Below are 25,978 nucleotides of genomic sequence, written 5' to 3' on the forward strand. Positions count from 1 at the left end.
TACCATTCGATCCCTGGCCAGGGCACACATGTGAAGCAACCAATGAATGTATGACTCAGTGGAGCAAAATAAATGCTTCCCTTCCCCCTCCCCATTTCTCCTTTCCTCTCTCTCTCTCTCAAAATCAATTAGTAAAAGATTAAGCCCTAGCTGGATAGCTCTCAGTTGGTTGGAGCATCCTCCCGGAATGCAGAGGTTGCTGGTTGGATTCCCTGGTCAGGGCACATATAGGAGCAGCTTGATGTTCCTGTCTCTCTCTCCCTGCCTCTCTCTCTCTCTCCCTCTCTCTCTCTCTCTCTCAAATAAATAAATAAATAAATAAATAAATAAAATATATCTCAGGTTCTATCAATCCCCTGCCTAAAACCCATCACACTCAAAATCCAAGTCCCCACCCTTACAAACTGCAGCGCAATCTGTTCCCTCCTACTTACACATCAGCTCATGCTATATCCTATATCCCCTTTTTTCACTTCTTTCAGATACACTCAACCCTTTCTCCTTTTGAGGATTTACGTAAGCTGTCCCCTAATTCTGAAATGCATGTCCCTATCTACTCAACTTTCTTTCTGTCTATCACTAGTCTCTTCCTTAGAGTGGTGGGATTCAAATAATTTAACAACTGGTTCTCTGCCCTAATGACTGTTTAAGTATAAAATAACAATATACCGAAAGGTAGTTTATTATTTCATGCATTTCATACCTCCACGGCTTCAGAAATGGATGATAAAATAACACTTGAAATCTATATTTCTGTTGGTTCATTGTGTCCTAGCTTCCTATTGGTTTCACCATTCAGGGAACATCAGTGCACTCCTAATATCTCAGGGAATTTGGGGCATAACACAAAGCTGACAAAATGACAGCTTGTCATCCCTGGTTGTTTGGCACTTTTTCTCTTTATGTTATATGCTTGTTTACTGAAGAAATAAATGTGAGGGAATTAAAATGTAGTATTTCATCAAAGATATAATGAGTTTTATGAAATTAATAAATATTACAGGTATAGTTCCATCAGATTTTTTTCACCTATGGATGGAATGAACATTACTATGGGTGCTTAGAGTATGCTGTTGCGCAGATGAACATTAAAAAAGAATAAAGAATGTAAATTTTTGATTTCCACATTGGGCAGCTGCCCAGGCACTCACCTTAGAGAGAACTCTGATTACAAATTCCATTTTAACAACTAGTTCACCAAACTCAACAAAAAATTAGGTGTTGGTTCTGCTGAGCTGGTGCAAACCGGCTGAATCCCACCACTGCTCCTCCTCTTGACCCCGCATCTTCAGCAGCTTCATGAGAAAAGAAGCCTTCCATGTTTTGTTCCTGCTCCACTGTTCTGTCTCTGGTGTCTGGAACAGTGCCTGCCATGGAGTGGACCCTCAATAAATACTGTCACAAAATGAATTCTGCAGGGTTGTTATATACAGTTACTTTCTATTTTTTATGGCTAAGTTGATTTAATTAGTGCTATATTTTTCTTTCTATTGCATTTCAGCCTATCTCTCCAACATTCTTAATGTCCAAACTTTGAACATTGTTTTTTTTCTAATAATAAGCTCGTTTTTAGCTTTTAGAAATAAATCCCAGTAGAATTTGTCTTGTTATTTTGTAAACATTTGTTTTTATTTTCAGCTTTTGCATGTCATTACATATATAATATCATTTTAACCTTTTCTTGCAGTATATACATGTACAGAAAAGAGTGTAGGCCCTGGCCGGTTGGCTCAACGGTAGAGCATCGGCCTAGCGTGCGGAGGACCCGGGTTCGATTCCCGGCCAGGGCACACAGGAGAAGCGCCCATTTGCTTCTCCACCCCTCCGCCGCGCTTTCCTCTCTCTCTCTCTCTTCCCCTCCCGCAGCCAAGGCTCCATTGGAGCAAAGATGGCCCGGGCGCTGGGGATGGCTCTGTGGCCTCTGCCTCAGGCGCTAGAGTGGCTCTGGTCGCAACATGGCGACGCCCAGGACGGGCAGAGCATCGCCCCCTGGTGGGCAGAGCGTCGCCCCATGGTGGGCGTGCCGGGTGGATCCCGGTCGGACGCATGCGGGAGTCTGTCTGACTGTCTCTCCCCGTTTCCAGCTTCAGAAAAATGAAAAAAAAAAAAAAAAAAAAAAAAAAAAAAAAATAAAATATTTTAAAATATAAATAAAAAAAAAAATATATGAGTTATTGCAAAAGGAACACCCTCTAACCAATAACTCAAGTAAAGAAATAGAGCAAGATGACCTCTTTGCCCCTCTTTTTTTTTTTTTTTTAAATAAAGAACAGGTAAATTTATTTTATTTTTTTAATTTATTCATTTTTAGAGAGGAGAGAGAGAGATAGAGAGGGAGAGAGAGGAGAGAAAGACAGAGAAAGAGAAGGGGGGAGGAGCTGGTAGCATCATCTCCCATATGTGCCTTGACCAGGTAAGCCAGGGTTTCGAAACTGCGACCTCAGCTTTCCAGGTCGACGCTTTATCCACTGCACCACCACAGGTCAGGCTTTGCCTCTCTTTTTATCACTATCCACTCCCTCTCTAACTAAAGGTAACCAGCATTCTGATTCCTGTGGCATACATGTGTTTCTTTATAGTGTTATCACCCCTGTATGCCCCATAACACTACAGACTGGTTTTGCCTGTTTTATGTATTATTTATATATTACAAGAATCATATGGTATATACTCTCATTGTTACTAGAACTCTACATTCATATTAACTGTAGTATATCTATTTGTATCAGTCAGTTATGTATCTATCTGTTTTTTATTTATTTCATTATTTATATCCTCCCTTCTTCCATAGAATATTTGAAGTGGCTTATGCAAATATTATAAAACAAAAAAAAAAATGTCATGGTCAGGAAACAAAACCATGTAGAGAAAAGAATGAGATCAAGCTATAATTAAAAAATTGAAGGAGTGAAAAGAGTATTCAGTTTGAAACTTTGGATATGAGCTTCTTGGAATCAGTGGACAAGTAGAAGTGTAATTAATTGTGATATTTATATTATTACTAAAATATATCAGTTCCTCATTTAAAAAATCTGTCTCAAGTATTCTTTTCTTACATCAGTCCTCTTGAAAAGACAATGTCATAGACATCCTTCAACATGCATTACAACGGTTTATGTAGGAACTAGGTGCGGTGTATCAGATACTTACCACTTCTCAATTAATCGCTATGTAGGAATTGTTTTCATTAACTGCACCTTTAGTCAATGAGATCATAACTGACTGATTTTTTCACCTTTAGTAACCTTATTTTCTGTTCCAAATTTCTTTTGTAGACATGTTGTTTTTCTCTAAATATAGGAAATAAATACTTAAATTTAGTCATATTGGAATTTTTTTTTTTCTTCCATTTTTCTGAAGCTGGAAACAGGGAGAGACAGTCAGACAGACTCCCGCATGCGCCCGACCGGGATCTACCCGGCACGCCCACCATGGGGCGACGCTCTGCCCACCAGGGGGGCGATGCTCTGCCCATCCTGGGCGTCGCCATGTTGCGACCAGAGCCACTCTAGTGCCTGGGGCAGAGGCCACAGAGCCATCCCCAGCGCCCGGCCATCTTTGCTCCAATGGAGCCTCGGCTGCGGGAGGGGAAGAGAGAGACAGAGAGGAAAGTGCGGCGGAGGGGTGGAGAAGCAAATGGGCGCTTCTCCTGTGTGCCCTGGCCGGGAATCGAACCCGGGTCCTCCGCACGCTAGGCCGACGCTCTACCGCTGAGCCAACCGGCCAGGGCCGGAATTTTTTTTTTTTTTTTTTTTTTTTTTTTTTAGTCTTATATTTACTGCTGTAGCTATATGTCAAATTGTTTGCATGGTGGGAGATTCTTGCATTCAAATATTGATATATGACCTGATTATTACGGATTGGTTGAAAGACCACTTTTATACCAAGTAGAAGTAGGTATATGTTGCCAGTATAGAAATAACTTGCTATATTTCTCTAATAATCTCCCCTGTCACTGTATTCTCTGGGCCTGGCAGGATATATACAGATAAAGGTCAACAGGTGACTCAGCCACCGCTGTGAGTGTTCAGACTCTGATGGAGATTTATTAAAAATGAAGTAATTTGTGGTGTTTTTTTTTAATTAATACTTCTTACCTTAGCTAGGTCTTGCTGTTGTGTTCTAATAGGACATACCTCAGATTTAGAAATTTCAGGAAACAGACCACTAATATAATGTTCATCTGGAAAGGCACACATTTACTTACGTAGATTCTTTTTTAATATTTGTATAAGAAATGATTTGTCTACGAGTATGTGCTCATTCAAATGAGATCACAAAGGACCCTGGTTTTTAGAAATGTTTGTTCACTTCTTCAACCCCTGTCTTTGTTGTTGTGGTTTCCTTCTTCCTTTGTTTTCTTTCTCCTTCCTTCCTTTCCTTGTCATCCCCTCCTCTTCCTACTCTTTTCCCTCCTACTGTCTGCTTCCAAGATCTGTTATCATTTTCAGACAAGCTGCAGCCTGAATTGTCTAAAAGTCAAATCATGCAGTCATGGTGGCCTAACATTGGTGTTTGGTTTTTGCCTTGGGTTTGTGCCAAGAACAAACAATTACTGTAGACCTGCCAGACTCCTCAACCTATGTTCTTTTATTTCCCCAGAGATGTGTACTTGAGGACTATTGCCAAATTTAAGGAACAGTGAATTGCTGAATCATCGCATTGGGGATTTTTGCGTGTATGTGTGTGTGTGTGTGTGTGTGTGTGTGTGTGTGCATGTGTGTGTTTACAGGAACCAGCTGGCAACAATGAGATTTCAGCCACTGATTACCATGCATGTCAAGACAACATTGAACTGAAAAGGCCTTTCGCATGTGTTTGTAGAAGGCCTTAATAGAGCCACACTATGCACAGTGAAACAAATAACAGCAATAGGGAAAATCTATGCCCCTAGGTTTTTAGACAATTTCTCTCCTTTCTATTAGCAGCTCTATTTGAACTTTAATAAAGATTAGTTTTTGGCTATTTTAGTAACCTGGACTAACAGCTTCAAAAAGATCCTTTTAAGGAGATCAAATCAGAAAGGAACAGAGCCAGTCCCCCCTCCCCCCCCCTTTCACCCAGAGTGAATCATCCCTCCCTGAAATGGTTACAAAGTCCAAAAGGAATTACATGGCTTGTTTTGCTTAGGAAGAGGAAAGGCCTAAACCAGGGGTAGGGGAAAGAAATTATTTTTTTCAGCTAGATATAAAACCAGAGCAATTTCTTAAGCTCAGATTGTTAGTTATTTCTCCTATCATACAAAGATAAGCCTTATTAAATTCAGACATTTTAAATTTATAAGATTATTAAGCACTTGAATAATATGCTTCTTTTTCATCCCTTTTCAGGCAAAAATGTGAGCTAAGTTGTAGTTTCTTTTTTCTTCTTCTCTTTTTCCCGTCTTTCTCTCCATTACTCATTCTTTAATGCTTTTGTTTCAGTATGAATAAAGTTAGTCCCAGGTGAAACAAGGAAAAAGGTTTAAATTCCTTCTTTTCCACTAAGAATTTATCATGCAGAATATGCCTTTAGTGTGGTGAATGTTTTCCCCAAACAACTGACTTCATTAGATCATGTTTAATATTAATGCATTGCAGTTGCTTTTGGCAAGTGGTCCTTCACTTCTCCATTCTTTCCAACAAAGAATTTTGTGGTTGATTTTTTTTCTAATGGAATGAAATGTTTGTTACAATTTTATAATTGCTTTCTTTGTTGCTTGTTGTTAATTCCCCTTGGTCTGTGAATAGCAACAGCTGGGGCACTTTGGAGTACAGTGTATGCATGGATTTAAGTAGTTTTTGAGTTCTGCAGAATTTGCTGGAGGTTAAATCAACTTACTCCAAAGACAGGCATGATTTTGTAAAGAGGTGCCTTTGGCTACTGATACCAACCTGTAACTAAGTATGTAGCTGAATCAGTCTCTAGTGTGAAGAAGAAAAAATTTCTATAAATGAGTCCCTTGGATAAATTTGGGCCATGGCCTTTCTTATGCAGTAGAAACAACTCAGAATATAGTTATCACCTTTATGATGCTCATTATATCTCCCATTTGTGTTGGTACATCATCTTTTTTCTAAGTGTCAAGTCACACTTCATCATTAACCAGTGTCAGTCCCTTTTCATGGAATTATCCTGTACGACTCTATTTAGTGCAGTCTGTTAGATTAACTTCTGAATACTCCTTTCTATATTAGGTATTTTAAAATTAAGATCCTCAAGTGAAAAGAAATTGGATTCTTGGTTTGACTATAAGCCAAGGCGCTTTTTTTTTATCCCTAAACATCTTATATCTTGATGTTATTACAAGTTTTTTAAAAAATTTAAAACTTGATTTTCTAATTGTTACTGTTTATAGAAATACAGATTTTGTAATATTAAATTTATATCCAACAACCATGCTAAATTTACTTACTATTTTAAGCACATTTGTAGATTCCTGGAGTATTTTACGGGCACAAACATACCATCTGTGAGGAAAGACACATTTTTCCTCTTTTCCCTTTACTTACATAGGTCTTCCGGCAGCTTCCCTCACCGCCCTGATGGGGCTTCACAGGCAGTGGTGAGAGGGAGTGGTCATGGCAGGCGTCCTTGTCTCATTCTGGATTTGAGGTGGAAGGTTTTCAGTACTTCACAATTAAATATCATCTTAGCTTTCTGTATTTGATTTTTATAAATGCCCTTTGTCAAAATAAGGAAGTGTCTTCATTTCTACTTGGCTAACATTTTATATAATTATTAAATCTGGGCTTTTACCAAGTAGTTTTACTGTTGACATCTATTTAAGGTGATCAAGATATTTTCTCTTCTGTTAGTAAAGCAATTTATATTGATTAATGTTTGAATGTTAATTTGTCCTTGAATTCCTAGGAAATCCCTACCTGGTGACTATATAATATCCAATTACATATTGCTAATTTGATTTGGAGCTGGTTAAAGAAAAAAATTTTTGAATCTGTGATTAAGAGAGGTTTGCCTCTAATTCTTTCTTATAATCTGCCTGTTGGGTATGGGTGTCAAGGTTATGCTGGGTTCAGAAAATAAGTTGGAAAGTACTCTTTTTTAGTCTTTTTAATCTTTGGAGGAATATGTATAAAATTAGTACATTTCTTAAAAGTTTGCAATTATGGATATTAAACTATTGATTCATTTTTAAATAAAAATAAAACCATTCAGATTTTTAACTTCTTCCTTCCAGTTTTGGCAAGTTAAGTTGGTTTTTTTGTTTGTTTGTTTGTTTTTTAGCAAGAAAGACAGAGAACGGGACAGATGGACAGGAAGAGAGAGAGATGAGAAGCATTAATTCTTCGTTGTGGCAGCTTAGTTGTTCACTGATTGCTTTCTCATATGTGCCTTGACCTGGGGGCTGCAACCAAGCCAGTGACACTTTGTTCAAGCCAGCGACCTTGGGCTTCAAGCCAGTGAGCTTTGGGTTAAAGCCAGAGACCTTTGGGCCCAAGCCAGTGACCATGGGGTCATGCCTATCATCCCACACTCAAGCCAGCGACACCACACTCAAGTTGGTGAGCCCATACTCAAGACGGATGAGCCTGCGCTCAAGCTCAGAACCTCAGAGTTTCGAACCTGGGTCCTCTGAGTCCCAGTCTGATGTCTATCCACTGCACTACCACCTGGTCAGGCTTGGCAAGTTAAGTTTTTCTGGAAGTGTTCACTTCCTCTAAAATTTAACATCTATTAAAATAAAATTGTACTTAACTTTTATTGTCAGTAGAACCTGTAGTATGCCACTGCTTTATTCCTAATATTTGTAAATTATGCCTTCTCCCAGTCTACTGTTTTTTTTTTTTTCTTGACAATTTTCAAAACTTTTTAGTGTTTTTAAGGAATCAACTTTTGGTTTTTATTAACTTTCTCCAAATGGTTTTGTTTCCTATGCCTTTGAGATCTGCTCTTATCCTTATTATACACTCCCTTCAACATTTTTTAGTTGAAGTTTCTGTGTTTTCCTTTAACATCTTACGCTTTTAAGGATATAAAATTTCCTCAGAGCACAGCAGTAGTTGCATTCTACAAGTTTAAATGTTGTATTTTCTTTATCAGTCAATTAGATTGTGATTTTTTTTTTAATGTGAGTTATTTGGAAGTGCATTGTTTAATTTTCAAACATAAGAGAATTTTCTAGTTTATGTTTTATTATGATTTTCGGACTATTTTATGGTGGTCACCGATTATAACTCTGATTGCAATCCTGAAATTTGTTAAAATTTGATTTAGGCCTCAGCAGATGGTTGAGTAAATGTTTTATTTGTACTAGCAAAGAAAGTCTAGCCTGTCATTATTGATAACAGTGTTCAGTGTATGTGAATTAAGTCAAGTTTGCCACTCATGTTGCTCGAATAATCTACATCTTTGTGGACTTTTTTCTACTGGTTCTTAGAGTTGGTGAGAGAGACATGGTCAAATTTCCCACTGTGACTGTGCATTTATATTGCTTCATCCGGTTTTGTCATTTTTACTTTACATATTTAGAAGCTGTATTATTAGTGAATATAAACTTAGGGTTAATATATCTCCCTAAGGGTTAACCCTCTAATAATAAAGAAATATTTTCTTAATCTCCAGTAATTCTTCTTGTTTTATAGTCTACTTTTTCTGATATTAGTGCATTATAGCAATGTTATATCTTTTATATCCTTTTACTTTCACTCTTTAAATATTATTATATTTAAGGAATGCTTTATAAACAATATATTGTAGTTTCTAAAGTTCAGTTTGATAATTTTTTGTCTTTAAATTGAAATACTTCGTCTTTTTTAGTTTGGTAAAGAAAACACATAACATTAAAATTACCACCTTTACTACTTTTTATCTTAACCATTTTTTTTATTACACAGTTCAGTAGTGTTAAGTATATTCACATTGTTGTTCAACAGGCCTCTAGAACTTTTTCACTTTGCAACACTGAAACGCCATAGCCACTAAATACTAATTGTCTCTTTACAGTTTAATGCAGTTGCTCTTATATTTAGGTTTAAATTTTTCATTTTGCTACTTGTTTTCTACTTGTCTCACATTATCCCCTTTTCCTTTCATTTCTTTATACAAAGTGTTTTTGCTATCATATTTTCCCCCATTAGCTTGTTAGTTATGAGTTCTTTTAAAAAATTCTTGTAGTAGTTATAATAAAAATTACAACATACAATTAAAATCTCATTTAAAATGATATTTTAAGCACTTCCCTGAAAATCAAAGATACTTAGAAAAATTTATCTCTATTAGTTGTCTTTGCAATTTGTTACCATTGAAATATATTTTAATTACACATGTATTTTAAACTACATAGAAATTATCATTGTTTTATTCGCTAAACATTGATTTATTTTTCCGTGTATTTAAATCTTCAGTGTCTTTTATTCCTTTCTGCATTTCTGTAATACTTTTCCTCTGTCTTACTACTTCTTAGTGTGAATCATCTTGTGACAACTCTTCCAGTTTATTTTTCTGAAAATGTCTTTATTTTGCTTTCATATTTTAAATATGTTTTTACTTAGCATAGAATTTTAAACCAGCAGTTATTTTATTATCAGCACACTGAGATATAATTCCATTGTCTCCTGAATTCTAAATTCTGGCCTAGAGTCAAGAGTATTGTGTATTTACCCAGTGATATTTCTTAATATAAAGGGTTATATTCAATATTTATGTGTCAACTTATCTGTAGCAATGTGACAGGTGGTAACTCCTCTCTTCCAAGGTGAGATTATGCATAGAAATTCCAGGAGTTGGTAAGAGGTTGGTCATTGATATCGGTAAATGACTTTGTAATTGAAACTGGTGATTTAGAACCAGCTTGCAAATACTTATAATTAGATAATAGTAAAGAATTGTAAAACTGTGTATGGTGCCTGGAAGATTAAGGATGGACTCCAGGTTCACCATCTTGTCAGATTCCTTTGCTGCTGACAGTGGGATTATGCAATCATTTCGTTGTTCAAAAGAGGAGGTTCATACATGATATTAGTAATGTAATGAATGGGAACAATCTCTGTGGTCTCTTAAAGTGAACATTGAAGGGAAATGTTAAGTAGTTTACTATTAATTTCCATTCTGAATTCATTTAAAACCAGTGTTTATCATTTTGGGGGTATTTGTATGGGGTGAGGGAAGCTATATATCCTATCTTGTTCCTTATCCATGTACTCTGAACCACAGAGTGTGCTATGTGGTCAGTTAAATTGTGGAGATTAATACCGGAGAATAATGAGGCCATGAAGATGGTAGCTGAAAGGTTTTCTAAAAACCACCTTTTGAGTGTACTGTGGAGGCCCCTCATCCAGGCAAGAAACTGGAGGCAAAAGCATAGATCAAGGGTACAGAAAACATTGCTTTTCCTGGCTCCTTTCCTAGTGTGGCTGGAAAGTTGAAGGCTGTTTTTATTTATGTCTTCTAGGTAGCATCCTTTTCAAACACATGACCATGGAATCCGAGAAGATCTCAGAGAAGCAGGAGGAAATCCTTTCTATCCTAGAAGAAAAATTTCCTACCCTCCCTCCAAGAGAGGACATTATCAACGTCCTGCAGGAGAGCCAGTTCAGCGCTCAGGGTGAGTGGCTGTCCCCCCAGCTCTGCCACAGTGCCCCAGCAGGGCTGGCTTGTGGTATGAAGTGTTGTCAGACCCCAGAAGTGAGTTTGATTGTGCCTTCACGTTGTTCCCTATTGTTCGCACTTCTGGGAGAGTCCCAGCCATGGAATGTGGCTTCCCTAGCGAGGCAGCCTGCACTGCAACCTCTGCTCTGAGGCCTTCGTGTCCGGGTGTGTGGTTCAGTCACACGTCTTGTGTGCGCCCCAGATGCATTATGACACGAAATCTCTAAACTAAGAAGATTATATTTTGAGAATGTGGCGGGAACAATGTTAAGCACAATGGGATTTTATAAGTCAATTAATTTTAGAAAGAATGAATAAAAGAGAAGACAGCCAAGTAGTTGCTGGTAGTTTAACATTTATCAGTGTACCGCTGGATTATTGATGGCTACTCAGTCCTGAGTATGTCAGTTCCCCCAGAGTAGACCCTGGTGGCCAGAGAAAGCCTCCAGGAAAGGAAATGCGGGTGCTGGTGGTGAGCGTCATGCTGGGGCTCACTGCAATGGCAAGTGTGACCGGGGCACTGCCTGCCATACCTGTGACAGAAGCATATGTGTGGATATATCCATATGTATAGCTCCACGGTGATATGCATTTTGTCATTCATCTTTAAAAATAGGCGAAACTTTTAAGGTCACAATATATTCTATCTATCATTTTATACCAATGTGATAGATTACAGCCTTTCAATCTTTGAGTTAAAGAAAAATATTTAGTACCTGTCTGTCTCCCCAGACTGCTGTGATGGACTGTGTTCTAAATTGGAAGAAGGGCAAAGGATTGACTCTGGTGTCTTAACACGCTTCTGGGAAGGATGTATGTGCTTTACTAGGCACTATGATGGGCCTGCCCAAGAGGGCAGGTCTTGTCAGATATAATAACAGAGAAGGCGTTATTAACTGTTGAGCCAGACTCCTGTTTTGGGGCCACAGACTTTATTGAAGCACATTGGTCAGCTGACTTATACTAGAGTTCTGGATAATTTTGCCATTCTGGATCATTTCTCCCAATATTTAAGTAATTCATTTAATTTAATTAATTCAGTATCTTCTATATTAGAGCCTATTACAAGGGCGACCAACTTAAATATGACAGCTTTATGGGTCACTTTATAAAGTGCATTTTTGGCCCTGGCTGAGTGACTCAGCAGATAAAGCATCGGCCTAGCAAACCAGAGGTCACAGGTTCGACCTCCAGTCAGGGCACATATGAGAAGCAATCAATGAGAGCATAACTAAAGAGAACAACTAAGTGAAACAAGTTGATAATTCTCTCTCTATTTCCCTTCCATCCTCCCTTCCTCTCTCTCTCTTCCAAATCAATGGTGAAATAAAAAAACCCCACATATATAAAGTGCATTGTTAATAAAATTATACTAGAAGACACGGGGGCTCACCTAAATTTGCAGCCTGGAAGCAGATTCTGGCCTTGTTCGGCATCCTTCGGCTCGGTTGCATGGATGTGATCGTTTTCATTGGCCTGCCTCTCCCTATTTCACTCTCGGCCCTTGTCTCTCGTGGGCCTCCAGAGTCTGACCGCTGAGTGCTTAGTCTGCTAGGATCCCTGAAGCTTACTGGCTTCCGGCTGGGTTGGTCAATGGGCAGTGTTAGCAGTAGGAGGGCACAGAGTTCTAGGAAATAGAGAAGCAGCGGTACCCCTTCCCTGCTCCCTTCCTGACTCGGCACCAGCTCTCTGGAAGCGTCTCTTCTGCAGGTCCAGATCTCTGTCACCTACCCTTGTCCCTTTGCTAGCCTCTGCATGTCCACCATATTTTATTCTCTTTCTTAATCCCACCCACATCTCTGTAAGTGCCCTGCCATTGAAGAGTTTTCTTTTGGATTATGAAGGGATGAATCTGGGATCCTAACTAATGCAAACTTTGTCACTAATGTGATTTTTGCTTTAATACATGTGTGTTTGTAATGGATAAAAGCAATATTAGTGAGTAAAATATTAAAATTAACAAGATAAATTCTTTTTAAAAAAATCATTACTTGATATTATTAAAAAAAGAAAATGCCCTGGCCGGCTGGCTAAGTGGTAGAGCATCGACCTAGTGTGTGGAAGTCCCGGATTCGATTCCTGGTCAGGGCACAAGGAGAAGGGCCCTTCTGCTTCTCCACCCCTCCCCCTCTCCTTCCTCTCTGTCTCTCTCTTCCCCTCTGGCAGCCAAGGCTCCATTGGAGCAAAGTTGGCCTGGGCACTGAGGACGGCTCCATGGCCTCTGCCTCAGGTGCTAGAATGGCTCTGGCCACAACAGCGCAATGCCCCAGATGGCCAGAGCATCGCCCCCTGGTGGGGATGCCGGGTGGATCCCGGTCGGGCACATGCGGAAGTCTGTGACTACCTCCCCGCTTCTAACTTTGAAAAATACAAAAAAAAAAAAAAAGTTTCCCCAAAATAACATACTGTTTTTCCCTTTCATCCACAGGTTTAAGTATTGAACAGACAATGCTGAAGGATCTAAAGGAGCTGTCAGATGGAGAAATAAAAGTGGCCATTAGTACTGTGAACATGACCCTTGAGGTAAGGGTGAGAATGCTTTTTCAGCAATGCTAGATGTTACACTGTCGCAGTCTGAGTACCCGGGACACAGCGGTCTCCTTCACATATATCAGGGCTAGTCTTTTGCTGTGAATGCTTCTCTGTGATGTTTGATTAGAAATGCAGGTTATTGTTCTGGGTGAAAACACCATGCCAAGTCAATGAAAAATGCCAAAGCTAGATTCCCAAGATGAGTGCTGCTTGAATCATCTCAGTAAAACAAATACCTAAAGCACTCACATATGTGTGTATGCATGTGTGCGTATGTGTAACCTGTTTGATAGCAATGCTCATATATGTGATTGGAATCACTTCTGTTTTTACATTTTTCCCCGTGCATCACCCTGTATTATTCATAGAACTTTTTTAAAGAAAATAAGTTGTCCTTTGGCCTTTGGAAGCTGATTGGATGCATATCATTTTGGTAATCAGAGGTGACGATCCAAATATTAATAACACCCTCCTTCTAATCCTTTCAATGAATAACTCAGAGTGAATACTACGCTAGTCTTTGTGTGTTTCCTTGGTAAATTATCCTCCGTCTTCATTGGGGTTTTCAATGACTTGTATGTTCATCTTAATTAATCTTACTGATGGGAATTATATGTCACAGAGGCTCACTTGTGCTGGGCAGAACTGCGTACTTCTTCGCTGTTATATTGTCTTGATCAAGTTGTATACCTTTGACTAAGGCACTGAGTTCTCAAATCACATTTATGGAGATAAAATAGCAGTACAGAAATTTATCTTTCAGTTTTTAGAATTATATGTTGCTATACTTTTATTTTTTTTTCATGGTGATGGTGACCATGTCAGTATGTATATTTCTAGGGAATAGCAGGCCATGCATATGGGTGTCCATACCTCAAAAAACCCAGCACAAACCAAGTGTTTCTTTTCTGTGCTTTCTTTGTAAAATTTACTCTTGGTTGATAGACATCATAATTCAGCTCTTGGATCCATATGAGTACCAAGAGGCAGACCGTTGTCACTAAAGATAATCAGGCTTGGTGGTTATATAGTGTCTCAGAGTTTATAGAGCACATTCTCATTGTATGTAGAAACCCAGCAATTTCTATGGACTTTCTAATTGGTAAATGCTTCATATAATTAGATGTTGATGTAACTCAATACAAGAAATACATGCAATTTGGGATGTAGTAACTAGATAATCACCTTCAATTAGAAATCTGTTTTGTGTCTAAAAGTCCAAGGAAAATGTGAATCTTGCCAGGGTCAGTAGCTCTGAGAATCATTTCTCCTAGTTCAAGCCTTAGGGTTTTCTTTCTCTTCCTCCCCCTCCCCTTTCTCCCTTCATTTAATGGCATCTTATTAGGTTTTAAATGCTTTGTTTGGAATTTCACTCTAAATTAACATAGAACATCTTATAATTGCTTAAGTAACTCTCTGTGGTTAGCAAAGTATTTGAAGACTGTTATTATAAACTTACTGTAGCTTTACTGTACCTTCATTTATATTAGAGGGGTATACAAATGGCTTTATCAGATATGTTAAACTGTAAATGTTTATGCTGAATAAGTGATAAAATGATCATCTTAATCTTGATAGTAATTTACATAGAGGACCAGTAATCCAGCAAGTTGTTAAGTACATCTTTGGGAGTGCTATGTGATCTTCTGGGAAGGGGAGGACATTTGTACATATAAAGAAGGGAACACAGATGAAACTCTTAATTAGCTGGATGGGAACCTTTCGCTTGTGAACAATGGGGATATTAAAGATGACTGAGAAATGGCAAAGGAGCCCAATAACAGTCTATATCTTCTTTGAAAGAGAAAACGCACATTATTAATTTAATCTGCCAGTTAGAAAAATCCCCAAGTTAAGGGTGGAGTTTGGTTTTCTCAGAAGATTATCCTGTGATTCATCGGCAGGCATTTCCCCAGTTCCTACTCATATTTGATTATATTGTAACATTTCTTTTGCATTCCCGTGGATCTCAATTTTTAAGGTAATGACAGAACCCACACTATCTTATTATGTATGTTTTAGAACAGCTGTCTAATTGCCCTTTAACTCTAGATATATTCTCAAAGAAATAGTCTTAGTTCTTATGACTTTATAAATCTCACTTGTCCTCTAAAGTTTGGTCAAGACTTAGCTTCTTCGTGATAATTCTTGTATATTCTCCATTTTTTTTTTTTTTTTTTTTTTTTACAGAGACAGAGAGAGGGATAGACAGGGACAGACAGACAGGAACAGAGAGAGATGAGAAGCATAAATCATTAGTTTTTTATTGTGCGTTGCAACACCTTAGTTGTTCATTGATTGCTTTCTCATATGTGCCTTGACCGCGGGCTTTCAGCAGATGGAGTAACCCCTTGCTGGAGCCAGCGACCTTGGGTTCAAGCTGGTGGGCTTTTGCTCAAACCAGATGAGCCCCCGCTCAAGCTGGCACCCTCGGGGTCTCAAACCTGGGTCTTCTGCATCCCAGTCTGATGCTCTATCCACTGTGCCACCGCCTGGTCAGGCTAAATTCTCCATTTTTCATAACCACCCTCTGAACTCTTGCAAAATTTAGTCTAAATGACCAAATTAGGACTTATACTTTATTATATCTTCTATTAACTTTGAACTTGTTTCATCTATTTAATTATAGTTAGACAATATTTTTAGTAAATTGAGGGTAATGAGCTTTGACTTCTCTCTCCCTTTAATTTCCTGGCCCAGTGCTGGACACATAGTAGATACTCAGTATATACAAATATTTAGTACATGTCGGTGTCTGAAATTATTGTCCCTATGATATCTGGTTTTGATTTCCTTTTGAATTTAAATAAACCACCGAAAAAGCAAAGCCACCTTGCTGTGCATCCATGGCAATCTACTTTGTTCCTTCCCAGTTAGTTTGTTCCAGATAACTATGACTGAAGGCTGACATACGATAAATAAAGTGTGGCCCACATATCTGTAGATAGTACTGCCCATCCAGCTGTCCAGAAAATGGACTGGGCATCTCTGCAAATAGTTAGTTGCTGTCACTGGAAGCAATCAACTGGATGTCCTGTGGCACGTCAGAGAAATGAGAAAGAAGATTCCTTACATTTTCTATGGCCCTTTGCAATGCTGCAGCTCCACAGTTGTGTGCCAGGGCCTTTATTTGCCTGCTGACCCAATTAATTTTCTTGGGTGGTAATATTTTTAAAAATTGAAAAAATTTGTTTCCTTACAACATATACAGCATGTTGTTCAGATTGAAACACTGGTTTGGGAGCTAGAAATCCCTGCCATTGATAGAAGGGTGAACTGGCCATCTATGTCATCAGCAGAAAGCTACTAAACCCCCTGTCTCCCATTTTTATTGTAACATATATCACAAATGATGGTTGTAATATAATCAAGGTTATAGATATATTGAAATATCGACCATAGAAAGCAAATAATTATAATAATACTGAGTTTCAGTGCTTTGCTCAATATTTATATGAGGTCAGAATGAATGTGACTTTAAGCAGCAATGAATGTGGCCCTATCAGCAGCACGGCTGGAGGGGTAGCCTTTCTTACAAAGAGGACCTGGAAGCTCAGACAATGGAAAAGACACCACTGTCCCATTCCACAGGGCCTCCGGGTCATTCTGAGTCTGTATATAAACTATCCTGTGGGGCATGCACCCCACATATTGGAATCCACTTCATGGGTTATCATTGTAATCCTTTGTGCCCTATTAATTGCTTGCCAATTTATCAGAAGAGAAACACAGGTGCTTTGATTCTGTTTCAGTCCTTCATTTTGGTGGTGGAACCAGTAGACAGAAATAAAAGTTACCAAAAGCAAAATCTATTTCTAAAACTACAGAGTATAAAAAATCAAGAATAATAAAACCTTGATCAGAAGAGAAAGAAAGAATTTATGGATATTAGAGCACATGCTTAACCGGAACAAACTTTGCCTCTATTCTTTTGCCAGCAGAATGAAGTGGTTATTATATATCCTAGTTTACTCCCTAGTGAAACAGTATATTAAGATTTAAGGGAAGAGAAAATCCTTCCCATTCTAATGAGGTACCACTGAAGCAACTGAGGTTGTTCATGGCGCCACCACATTAACAGTGGCTTTCCAAGGCCAAATGTTCTTCTGCCTCCTTTAAGCATCTCCTGAGAGGCTTCCAGTCATTAGCATCTTTCCTCAGGAAGAACAATAACCAGGCACTGACTTGATCACTTTCTATTGTGCCCAGTCACATTGGGATTTATTCCTGCATACTACCGTATCAGTTTGCTCAGGCTGCCATAACAAAGCGCCACAGACCGGGTGACTTAAGCAACAGAAATGTATTGCCCCACAGTGCCGGAGGCTAATAGTTTCGCATCTAGTGTGGGCAGGATGGGTTCCTTCTGGAGACCCTGAGAAAGAATCTGTTCCATGCCTCTTGCCAGCTTCCAGGGACTTGTTGGCAAATTTTGTTTCCTTGGCATGTAGAAGCATCATCTTATACATCTTCTGCCTTCAAACTCGCAGCATACCTGTGCGTGTCTGTGTCTGTATTTCCCCTTTTTGCATGGACACTAATCATACTGGGCCCACCCTAAGGACCTCATCTTAACTATTATACCTGCATTGACTCTATTTCCAAATAAGGTCATATTCTGAGGTGCTGGTGGTTAGGACTTCAATATCTTTAATACATAAATTTGGGGGGAGGGGATGCAATTCAACTCATATCATATACTATTGATAAAAATACTCATTTCCCAGACAACTTAAAGGAATAAAACTTATAATAAAACTGTCTGAATGAAACTGTTGCCTACTAAGCACACTTTATCTGTTGCTTCCACATGTTTTTATTTCAAATCAATTCTTTTAAATGCAGGACAATGGGGATTTTCAGCTTTTGAAATTTTGTCTCCTTTGTTTGGAGTTGGAGTTGTGCAAATTGCTCAGGCCTGTGTTCTCCCTGGGGCCCTGCTGCACAGTCAGCCGGGGCCATCTCGTGACCAGCTGCTGCTATTTGGAACCTGGAACAGAGCACCTGAGATGCCTTCTGGTGAAGTGACTCAGACGCTCACTCCTTCTGCCCCGTGGACATCCCCAGCCAAGCTGCTCTTTGGAACACTGTGGAAGGAACAATACCAGCATTTCCCCTAAGCCCTCAGAGCACCGGGGAGAATGAATTCCTGAGTCACTGTTCAGCTCCTCCCTACCAAAGGGGACATTCACTCAGGCCACAGTGAAGCATCATTAGACCATTATAACTGGTGATTTGAGTGAGCAAACCAGTCTGAAGTCAGGTTTACTAATTTTAAGCACCAAATATGATTTCTCATTGTTTGAGCTTAGAGTTTTTTAGAGTTCAGATGAAAGTACCTCTGGAGTATTTACCTATATTATTTTGTCATAGAATGCATAGTGATATTTTGGGGGAGCATATATTACTTTTGATTAGCATGTTCTTCAAAACACCAAATCCTTACACTGAAGGTGATTTTTTAAAGCCAGCTGGCCCAGCAGTGGGAATATTTATATATGCAACCTTCCCTCCCGGGTCACAGTAGTAAGTGCCTCCTTTTCCTTTTTTGGTTTAGTTCTGCCAACTGCTCCTTGCTAAGAAAATTAACATTTGATGGTGAGCCTCACTGTGTACCAGACATAGAGTAAGGACTTATAAGCAGTACTTCATTTAATCCTCTAGCAACTCCATGAGGAAGAGGTGCTACTATGATTACACTTGCATTGGTTAAGATAGCTCTAGCTGCTATAACCGATAAATCTCAAATCTCAGAGGTTCAACACAGAAGTTGTTCATGTTTTGCTCATGTTGCAATCCAATTTGGTGTTCCTGGCTGGGTAGCCAAGGGTGATTCAGAGACCATCTTAAACCTGTGCCTCCCAAGATTGCTTGGGGACATATCTATCCTATATGCTATAATAAAGAAGAGCTTGGAGGGCCAAAAGTGGGAAGTTTTTATGTATCTGGTCTGGACATTATATCTATCACTTCTGCTAACATTTCACTGGCTCAAGTACATGATCACATGTAACTGTTCTCCTAGCCATATTTCTTTTTCTTTCTTTCTTTTTTTTTTTTTTGTGACAGAGACAGAGAAAGAGGGAGGACAGACAGACAGGGAGGGAGAGAGATGAGAAGCATCAATTCTTCGTTGTGGTTCCTTAGTTGTTCATTGATTGCTTTCTCATATGTGCCTTGACTAGAGGTGAAGGGGGGGGCTAGAGCAGACCGAGTGACCCCTTGCTCAAGCCAGCGACCTTGGCTCAAGCTGGTGAGCCTTGCTCAAACCAGATAAGCCTGTGCTCAAGCTGATGACCTCAGGGAGTTTTGAACCTGGGTCCTCCTTGTCCCAGTCTGACGCTCTGCACCACCACCTGGTCAGGCCTAGCCATATTTCTTTATAAATAGTCATTTATTTCCCTAAATGGTACAGAATACCTCAGTACAGCTTTTCTAGCTTTTCCGTTGCAGCAGGACTGAGATAAATGTTGATCCAGAGTTTAAAGATCATTATGCATTGTGCATTGTTTGTCAAGGGCTAGTGCCCTGCTCCACTCTTCTTCTACCCTGAAACATTAATAAGAATGCATTTTCATGGAAGAGGTAGAAAGGGGAAGTATAGAAAATGCAGAGCCTGCTCAGCCATAAATTCTCCTCAGGTTCAAAAATACTGACTGACTTCCCTGGGCCACTGTGCAGTGAGAATGAGATAGTGAGATCAGATGAGATGATGACATGGCCTCATCTGGAGGCTGTGGGAAATCTAAATGACACTAGCCCCCAAAATGGTTGTGTAGCTTGGTGCAGAAAGGAAGAAAGCTATGGGAGGAGCTGCATGCCATTCTAGGAAGGTCAAATGTGATTAGTTGAGCCCTGGCCGGTTACTCAGTGGATAGAGCATTGACCTGGCATATGGACATCCTGCTCTTGATTCCTGGTCAGGGCACACAGGAGAAGCGACCCTCTGCTTCTCTCCCCTATACTGCTCCCCTTTCTCTTTCCCTTCCCCTCCCTCAGCCACTGGCTCAATTAGTTCAAGTGTTGCCCTTGATGCTGAAGATAGCTTGGTTGGTCCAAGCATGTCAAACTCAGGTGCTAAAAATAGCTCAGTACTCGAGCATTGGCCCCAAAGGGGGTTGCTAGGTGGATCCCAATCAGGGCTCATGCAGGAATCTGCCTCACTATCTCCCCTCCTCTTATTTAAAAAAATAAAATTAAAAAATGTGATTCATTGGTAGTAAATGAACATGGTAGAGTCAGTGTTCTCTTTCATGGTATTTTACTTGCTACCTCCCTAGTGGAGAATGACTTTATGTGATTTATATTGACATGCAGACATTGATTTTTTTTTTATTTTATTTATTTATTAATTATTTATTTTTACTTTTTATTAAAAAAAATAACTTTAACACAGTGACATTGATCTATAAGAGTACATAGGTTTCAAGTAAACATTTCTATAGCATTTGAACTGTGATTATGTTGTATAACCATCACCCGAAATCAAATCATTTTTCATCACCTTATATTTGTCCTTCTTTACACCCTATCCCCCCACAATATCCCTTATCCCCCTCCCCCACATCCCCATTCTCCTGGTAGCCACTTCACTTTTATCTATGTCTATGAGTCTCACTATTATATCCCACCTATGTGTGAAATCATACAGTTCTTAGCTTTTTCTAATTTACTTATTTCACTCAGTATAATGTTCTCAAGGTCCATCCATGTTGACATAAATGTCATTATGCCATCATTTCTTATGGCTGAGTAGTATTCCATTGTATAACATACCACTTCTTCTCTATCCAGTCCTCTCTCAAGGGATACTTTGGTTGTTTCCATGTCTTGACCAATGTAAATAATGCTGCCATAAATATGAGGATGCATGTGTCTATGTACCAATGTTTTTGAGTTTGGGGGATAGACGGTAATTCTATTTTTAATTTTTTGAGAAACCACCGTACTTTCTTTCATAATGATTGTACTAATTTGCACTCCTACCAGCAGTGAATGAGGGTTCCTTTTTCTCCACAACTCTCCAACACTTGTTATTACCTGTCTTTTTTGTGTGTGTGTGTGACAAAGACAGAGAGAGAGACAGAGAGAGGTACAGATAAGGACAGACAGGAAGGGAGAGAGATGAGAAACATCAGTTCTTCGTTGCAGCTCTTAGTTTTCATTGATTTCTTTTTCATATGTACCTTGACTGGGGGGCCTACAGCAAAGCAAGTGACCCCTTGCTTAAACCAGTGACCTTGGGCTCAAGCCAGTGACGATGGGGTCATGTTTGTAACCCTGCACTCAAGCTGGTGAGCCCGCTCACAAGCCAGTGACTTCAGGGTTTCAAACCTGGGCCTTCCACATCCCAGTCTAATGGCCTATCCACTGTGCCACTTGCCTGGTCAGGCTTATTACCTGTCTTATTGATAATAGCCAATCTAACAGGTGTGAGGTGGTATCTCTTTATAGTTTTGATTTGCTTTTCTTGAATAGCTAGTGAAGATGAGCATCTTTTCATATATCTGTTGATCATTTGTATGTTCTTTTGGAAGAAGTATCTGTCAGGTCTTCTCCTCATTTTTTAATTGGACTGTTTGCTTGTTTGTTGCTGAGCTTTATGAGTTCTTTATATATATTTTGGATATTAATCCCTTATCGGAGCTGTTGTTTGCAAATAGCATCCCATTTAGTTTGCCTTTTTGTCTTGTTGTCAGTTTTGTTTGCTGTGCAGAAGTTTTTTAGTTTGGTATAATCCCTTTCATTTATTTTTGCCTTTACTTCCCTTGCTTCTGGGGTTAAATTTATAAATTATTCACTACAACCAAGGTTCATGAGCATAGTATCTATCTTTTCTTCTATGTAATATATTGTTTCGGATCTTATTTTAGGTCTTTGATTTATTTTGAATTAATTTTTTTGCAGGGGAACATATAGTAGTCAAATTTCATTCTTTGCATGTAGCTTTTCAATTTTCTCAGCACCATTTATTTAAGAGGTTTTCTATTCTCCATTGTGTTTTTTGGCTCCCTCATCAAAGATTATTTGTCCATACATATGTGGTTTTATTTCTGGGCTCTTGATTCTGTTTCATGGGTCTGTATCTGTTTTTCTGCCAACACCATGCTATTTTGATTATTGTGGCTCTATTGTATTATCTGAAGTCAGGTAGTGTGATACCTCTGGCTTCATTCTTTTTCCTCAGGATTACTTTGGATATTCAGGGATTTTTATGATTCCACACAAACCTGGTAATTTTTTGTTCCACTTCTTTAAAAAATGACATTGGGATTTTGATGGGGATTGCATTAAATTTGTATATTGCTTTGGGTAATATGGCCATTTTAACTATGTTGATTCTTCCAATCCATGAACATGGGATATTTTCCCATTTCATTGTGTCTTTTTCAATTTCTTTTCATATTGTTTTGTAGTTTTCAGTATATAGGTCCTTCACATTCTTTGTTAAGTTTATTCCTAGGTATTTTATTTTTTGTTGCAATTATAAAAGGAATTGTTTTTTTTTAGTTCATTTGTCGATGTGACATCATTGGTATATAGAAAAGCAGTGGACTTTTGTATATTGATTTTTTATCCTGAGTCTTTACTGTATTTGTTTATTGTTTCTAATAGTTTTTTGCTTCCTCCTCATTTACTCCACCTCCTCAAAATAAAACAGTGTTCCAGTTATGTACTGTTGTGTAGTGAGTCATTAAAGAAACTAGAGGCTTAACACAAGATATTATCTATTGTAGTTCTGTAGGTTTATTTGGTTCAGATGGGCAGTCCTTGCTCAGAGTTTCTCACTCAGTTGCAGTCAGATGGGAGTCAAACACGAGTTCAGTTGGGACTGTCGGCTGGCTTGGGTTTCTCACAGCATGACACAGATTCCAAGAGAGAAAGGCATAAGAGTAAACTTTCTAAGAGACCCAGATGGAAGCTACAGTTCCTGTGGCCCAATTTAAAATGTCTCAGGAAATCACTTCCATCCTATTGTATTGTTCATGTAATTCTCTAAGATCAGCCCAGATTGATAAAGGGAACCAGCAGTGGTGGTGTGCTGGGAAATGTGTAACAATGGGCTCTCTGGGAAAAAAATATATATACATATATTGTGTATATATATGCACACGTGATTCTGATATAAATGATATATAGCACACAATTTACAGAAAATCTACTCTTTTTTATAAATTATATACATCAATTAAATCTCACAGAATGAATTAGTTAATTTCTGTGCAACTCTTACATTGCATTGATGAAAGAGTGTAGTTTGAACAACAGTGTAGTTGATATTTTTGTTTTACATAACAAGAATGTAAAATGAAGATGTCTTCTTCGAATTTCACCTATTTGTTAACAGTGTGAACGATTACTTTGCTGAATAGTTTTCAAATATTGGAAGAGCGTGTCCTCAATAATTTGGGGGATAATTTTTGTATTATTCACAGTGTGATGGCTAGAAACACAATCCACTTTAAGTTTAGCCTGCATGATGAACTTTTTCTCCATTAAGTCTAAACAAAGCAAATTTTCTTGATAAAGAGCTAGATAGTAAATATTTTAGATTTTGTTGTCTAACAGGTGAAATTGAAGATTTTATGTAGGAAGTTAATAACAATTCTTTGAAAGTGGTTAGCTCATGGGCTATATTGAAACAGGCAGTGGGTGGATTTGGCCTCTGGTCCATCCTTTACCAATACCTGCTCTAGATAATCAATAAAAACAAAAAAGCTAGCTTTAGTTGGCCTGGCGTGCAGAAGTCCCGGGTTTGATTCCCGGCCAGGGCACACAGGAGAGGCGCCCATCTGCTTCTCCACCCCTCCCCCTCTCCTTCCTTTCTGTCTCTCTCTTCCCCTCCCGCAGCGAGGTTCCATTGGAGCAAGGATGGCCCGGGCGCTGGGGATGGCTCCTTGGCCTCTGCCCCAGGCGCTAGAGTGGCTCTGGTGCGGCAGAGCGACACCCCGGAGGGGCAGAACATCGCCCCCTGGTGGGCGTGCCAGGTGGATCCCGGTCCAGCGCATGCGGGAGTCTGTCTGACTGTCTATCCCCGTTTCCAGCTTCAGAAAAAAAAAAAAAAAAAAAGCTAGCTTTAATGTGTAGTGTTTTCCAATTTTCATAGTGTAAATACTTTTACCATGGCCAATTCCAAGGTGCCAATCTCAAAACAGGTTTGGGAATTTTTGGTAACATTATACTGTATAATTAAAATTTGCTAAGGAAATAGATCTTAAGTATTCTCTCTCACACACAAGAGAAAAAAATTATCATCATGTTGTATGCTTTAAATATAATACAATTTTATTTAAAAAAAACAAACAGATTGGGAAGAAATATGCAGAAGCATTCCATTATATATTTCTGCCAGACAAATGCAACAGGAAGTGATGAGCTTTGAGAATTTATTACTTTTGTTAATATAATTTTATGTAAAAAATGTGATTTTTTTTTTTTCTTTTTTTTCTTTTTTTTTTTTCATTTTTCTGAAGCTGGAAACAGGGAGAGACAGTCAGACAGACTCCCGCATGCGCCCGACCGGGATCCACCTGGCACGCCCACCAGGGGCGACGCTCTGCCCACCAGGGGGCGATGCTCTGCCCCTCCGGGGCGTCGCCATGTTGCGACCAGAGCCACTCTAGCGCCTGAGGCAGAGGCCACAGAGCCATCTCCAGCGCCCGGGCCATCTTTGCTCCAATGGAGCCTTGGCTGCGGGAGGGGAAGAGAGAGACAGAGAGGAAAGCGCGGCGGAGGGGTGGAGAAGCAAATGGGCGCTTCTCCTGTGTGCCCTGGCCGGGAATCGAACCCGGGTCCTCCGCACGCTAGGCCGACACTCTACCGCTGAGCCAACCGGCCAGGGCCATGTGATTTAATTTTTATAATGACTTTAATTTGCAAAGGCGGTGGGCTTTAGAAATTTCTTGAACTTTTTTACCATTGTTTCTCACCAACCTGTACAAATCAGCTCCAGCACATGCCTGGGAATTAGACCCCAATTCTTTTATTTTTTATTTTATTTTTTATTGTTTTACAAAGACAGAGAGAGAGTCAGAGAGAGGGATAGACAGGGACAGACAGACAGGAACAAAGAGATGAGAAGCATCAATCATTAGTTTCTCATTGCGCATTGCGACACCTTAGTTGTTCATTGATTGCTTTTTCATATGTGCATTGACCACGGGCCTTCAGCAGATCGAGTAATCCCTTGCTCGAACCAGCGACCTTGGGTCCAAGCTGGTGAGCTTTTGCTCAAACCAGATGAGCCCGCGCTCAAGCTGGTGACCTCAGGGTCTTGAACCTGGGTCCTCCACATCCCAGTCCGACGCACTATCCACTGCACTACCGCCTGGTCAGGCTAGACCCCAATTCTTGAGGTGAGAAGGATCATGTGCAAACAGGGAGGGAAGGAGTTGAAGGCGTCCATCTTTGGAGATTATTGACCAATGAAAGGTATTGCTTCTGGTATCTAAGACAGTGGATACCAGACAATTAAGTTTCAGACTTTCTTCTATAAAATATCAAAGAAAAGTGGAACCTTAATTTATGGTTTATAATTTACTTATCTGGTTTCATTCACTTTGACCACTGGTATCATATTCCTTTTTCTTTTTTTTAAATGTTTATTGTACTGATTTTAGAGAGAGGGAGAGAGAGAGAGAAAGACAGGAACATCAATCAACCTGATCCTGTATGTGTCCTGACCAGGGATTGAACTGGCAACCTCTGCGCTTTGGGAGGATGCTCTAACCAACCAAGGTATCCAGCCAGGACAGTGGTATCATATTTCTGACAGTTAATAATCTTGGCTTAATTAAAAGTGGTTAGGTCCATCCTGCCACTAGAGAGCACAGGTCCTGTGTACAGAACTGAACAT

The 25,978-nt window shown here is 39.3% G+C and overlaps 1 protein-coding gene across 2 annotated transcripts in view; it reads left to right on the forward strand.

The window, feature by feature from the left end:
* Positions 1–25,978, forward strand: part of PRUNE2 (prune homolog 2 with BCH domain) — a 285,127-nt gene that overhangs the window by 80,100 nt on the left and 179,049 nt on the right. For both annotated transcript variants that reach the window (XM_066367956.1, XM_066367957.1), the window contains exons 5-6: positions 10,394–10,546; positions 13,019–13,113. In XM_066367956.1, the coding sequence (XP_066224053.1) occupies positions 10,394–10,546; positions 13,019–13,113 (248 nt within the window). The remainder of the gene's footprint in view (positions 1–10,393; positions 10,547–13,018; positions 13,114–25,978) is intronic.

This window comes from Saccopteryx leptura, chromosome 2, assembly GCF_036850995.1.
Source record: "Saccopteryx leptura isolate mSacLep1 chromosome 2, mSacLep1_pri_phased_curated, whole genome shotgun sequence".
Lineage (NCBI taxonomy): Eukaryota > Metazoa > Chordata > Mammalia > Chiroptera > Emballonuridae > Saccopteryx > Saccopteryx leptura.